The 4275-nt window shown below is 38.5% G+C and overlaps 1 protein-coding gene across 1 annotated transcript; it reads left to right on the top strand.

The window, feature by feature from the left end:
• Positions 1–3411, top strand: LOC110038881 (protein trichome birefringence-like). The gene is made up of 5 exons (XM_020743800.1): positions 1–1325; positions 1411–1603; positions 1712–1905; positions 2677–2835; positions 2930–3411. The coding sequence occupies exons 1-5, from the start codon at positions 163–165 to the stop codon at positions 3270–3272; spliced, it is 2052 nt and encodes a 683-aa protein (XP_020599459.1). The 5' UTR covers positions 1–162; the 3' UTR covers positions 3273–3411.
• The last annotated feature ends 864 nt before the right edge of the window (positions 3412–4275 follow it).

The raw sequence follows: 4275 nt of genomic DNA, 5'->3' as shown, positions 1-4275 counted from the left end.
TCGCCTCGCAAAATTGCAGCCATTAGCACTTTCCCCACTCTCCCTCAACTCCCCCGACCGTCACTCTACCCTCGCTCATTTCCACAGTTAGGGCAACATCCCTCTCTCTATCACTTAACTCCATTGCTAAAAAAACCCATCTCTCTCTCTCTCCGTTTCGCGATGGTCGGAGAGGGAGTCAAGAGTCTGCAGAAGGGGACCATGGCCACTGATTACCGAGGCCTCTTCACAGTGATGAAGGCTCGGCGAACGAAGCTCTTCACTTACGGCTTCATGATGGCCTTTGTCGGCTGCACGGCCTACCTCGCCTTCAATCCGTCCGGGAATGGCTCCCCTTGGTTCAACTCTCTTTTCACCACCTCTTCATTTTCTTCTTCCATCAATCCCTACCGTTCTTCCTTCAACAGTTTCATCTCCCACATTTTCCCAAATTCCACTATTTCGTCGACAGAGAACAAGCCTTTTGATGCTCGAGAATTTGGATCGCAAAAAGGTGGCGCTTTTCCGAGTGTAGCACCGACAAATGCTAGCTCTGTAAATGGGGTGAAAGTGAACGGTGATGTGCGTCAAAATCTGACAGAAGGGATGCCTGGCTTGAAGAGAGATGGAAGATTTGAGAAGGAATCGACTTCTGATGGAGTTTGGTCACTAAATCGAACTGCAGGAGGGTCTAGTTTGGAGAAAGATGACGTTTTGGCAGGGAAGAACCAAACTGGAGTACAAGTTTCAGGGAATAACTTGGCTGGAGGTGGACTGGGATCTGAAAAAGGAGGAGCCACTGAGTTAAACAGCACGGGAAAGGTAGCAGCTTCCAAAAATAATGGAGTTTCTGCTAATTTCCCGAAGGAATCGAAGTCTGGTTCCCAGGGAAATGCTGCTCAACCTAAAAACTCATCCTCAACACTAGTCGGAACTCAACCTACGAATCTGAAGACATCTTCTTCCCCTGCTAAATCTAAAAATCAAACAATTGCAGTTGTCGGAGTTCAACCAAATAATCACACACCAACATTGACTGGAAATCCAGTGAGTTTAAAGACGAAGGACGCTCCTGCTAGTTCTAACATCTCAGCATCGTTCAGGAAAGGAAGTGCATCTGCTGCGCAAACTACTAAGGATTCTCCCAAGAAGACGGAGGAATGGATCAAAGGCATGGTGGGTTGTGATATATTTCATGGGAAGTGGGTTAAAGAAGATTCATATCCGCTCTATGCTGAAGGATCTTGTCCTCATATTGATGAGCCATTCGATTGCTTTCATAATGGTCGGCCGGATCGAGCTTACCAGAAGCTCAGATGGCAACCTGATGGCTGCAACGTCCCAAGGCAAGATTAGCTCAAAACTGCTTCTTTTTTATTCTTCTCTTAGTTCTTTCTTCATCATGATTTTTTTCTTTTGCTTGTTTCTTAGATTTAATGCACTAGATTTGTTGGAGAGACTGAGAGGGAAGCGCCTAGTTTTTGTAGGCGATTCACTCAACAGGAACATGTGGGAGTCTCTTGTATGCGTCCTGAAGAACTCTGTAAAGGACAAGAAGAAAGTTTTTGAGGCCTCAGGCCGCCATGAATTCAGGACAGTGGGTTCCTACTCTTTCTTGTTCAAGGTATAGATTTTTTTACCAAACTTCTGATATATTTCCTTTTATTGGTTCTTCTTAATGTTATAATTTGTTACTCATAGTGGACCGTCTCTTTCGAATTGCTTGTTGTAGGATTATAACTGCACTGTAGAGTTCTTCCGGTCCCCTTTCCTGGTTCAGGAATGGGAGATGCCTGATTCCCATGGCAAGAAGAAGGAAACTCTTAGGCTTGATATAATTGAGAGGTCTTCCTCCAGATATATGGATGCCAATATCATAGTCTTCAATACTGGGCATTGGTGGACTCATGAGAAGACAGCCAAAGGGTAATATATTTTTTTTCTAATTTGGTAATAGCAAAACATAAAAAAAATGAAAGTTAAATCCAACGCTCTGTAAAATCATATTTTCTCACGTTCTGTTTCTTTTTTTCTCTCATTTGGTTTGTTTTACTACGTAAAATTGAATTTAGTAAATCTCATTGCGAGGTGGATTTATTTTGTAGTCGCTCGCGTGCTCCTCCATCTGCAACTAGATTTGATAAAATCTGGACTTGATAAATCATATTTAACATAAATCTAATTTGCTGCCAAACACCTCCTAACTATAAAAACAAAAAAGAAGACTAAGAGTATTTCTTATTGATTGGAAGATTTACATATTTCACTCAATTGCTTTGTATTTACATATCTAACACCTAAACACCATCATTCACATACATAGTGCCTTAGGTATGCATGAAAAGGTGTATTTAAAATTTTTAGAGTTTAAATTGTGGTATTTTAGATGTGATATGAAAGATTTGGGTTGTATACATGTAAAAACTAAAATTTAGGTGTTAGATATGTCACTTCATGATTATTAAGTGGTATGTTTGTAAATGCTCTTGAGATGCTAGATAATAATAATCCATAAATGCATGCAAGTCATTTTAGCTTATTGGTTGAAAGCTTTAGATGTCAACTAAGAGGTTCCGGGTTCAAGACAGTGTGCGACCCTAACTAATACATCTGCAAGATGGTCTTGTTTTCGAGCTAAATTTAGTGACTCCCTTTGTTCTTGAGCTAACCTCTATTTTATTAATATAAAATACACAGGAGAGACTACTATCAAGAAGGTAACCGTGTTTACAGTGAACTAAATGTAGTAGAAGCATTCCATAAAGCACTCCACACTTGGGCCAAATGGGTGGATGCCAATATTAATCCTAAGAAGACCCTCATCTTCTTCAGGGGTTACTCTGCCTCCCATTTCAGGTAAAACTTTTCATTATATCTCAACTTTAATATTTCATCCAATCTCTACAAATGAGACCAAGAGACCCACTAATCCTTCCTTTATCATTTCAAGAGGAGGGCAGTGGAATTCCGGTGGAGCTTGTGATACAGAAACTGAACCCATCATAAATGAGAAATTTTTATCACCTTATCCTCCAAAAATGAGAGTTTTGGAGACGGTACTAAATGACATGAAGACTCCAGTCTCCTATCTGAACATTACAAGGATGACTGATTTCAGGAAGGATGCTCATCCTTCAATATATCGAAAGCAGAACTTAACGGAAGAAGAAAGGAGAGCTCCTGAGAGGTTTCAGGACTGTAGCCATTGGTGCCTGCCTGGAGTGCCTGACTCCTGGAATGAGCTTCTTTATGCGCAGATACTTATTAAACAGCACCAGACACCGAATTGGTGAACAATAAAAAGGAGCCGCAGGTGGGCAATATATGAATACTGTTGCTGCTCTGTATATTAATTCTTTTCTTCTTCACAAAAATAATGGTGAACCGGATAATTTACTTTGTTAATAAAAGTGGAAAAAAGGTTATGCTGAAGCTTTGAGTGCAATTTGCTTAGGAAAAAAACAAATGTTGGTTTGATTGAGTATCTACAGTGTATTTAATACTTGATGAGATGAGATATTGTGATGTCTTAATTTATAATAATCATGTTTCATGCCTTCGATTTTAAAGAAGGCAATGGAAATTTACCATTTGCTCTTTCGTTTTTATTCTGTAGTTAAATTAAAAGAGCAGAGGGTAAGAAAAATGGCTGAATTGTTTATTCACAAGTTTGAGTTGTAAGGAGTATGTACAAACTCTGGAGATCAGGCATTGTTTTCAAGGAGAATGGATTTTGATTTATTCGACCGTTTGAAGGTCTGTGCCAATAAGTATTAATTTAGCTTCTGAAGATCATGATTTATGCTTTAGATTTAAAAAAGAAGTTATTCAAGTTGACAGCTTGCCGTAAGTTTTTAATCTATTGTCATAAATCTATTCCGTTATGTTGTGTTGTAGGAGTAATTTACGGCATCCTTGAAATTGCAAAAATATTGTAAAAAATGAAGTAATTTGTACATATAATAGAATAATAATGGTTATATCTTGTATAAAGTGAGCACATATAGTATTTTACTATGACATTATATTGCTAACATGCGAAATATAGGAAAAGTTTGTCTTGATTAGAGGTGTGACTGAGAAAAGCTTATTCGTGAGCCGACAAGTCAATGAATAGCTCTTGGCTAAGCTTGGTGGAGTTAAATATGCCTTTTCCATGTATTGATAAGGTGATACATATGTAAAAATCAAAAATTTTATTATTTGGTAAATAGATGCATAAGAATTCTTATGTGGTATGTATGTAAAGAAAGTAATAAATAAATACAAGATTGTACAACACATAAGCGGTTCTAA

Source organism: Phalaenopsis equestris, unplaced genomic scaffold, assembly GCF_001263595.1.
Source record: "Phalaenopsis equestris unplaced genomic scaffold, ASM126359v1 Scaffold234231, whole genome shotgun sequence".
Lineage (NCBI taxonomy): Eukaryota > Viridiplantae > Streptophyta > Magnoliopsida > Asparagales > Orchidaceae > Phalaenopsis > Phalaenopsis equestris.
This window is presented reverse-complemented; position numbering and strand designations above follow the sequence as displayed.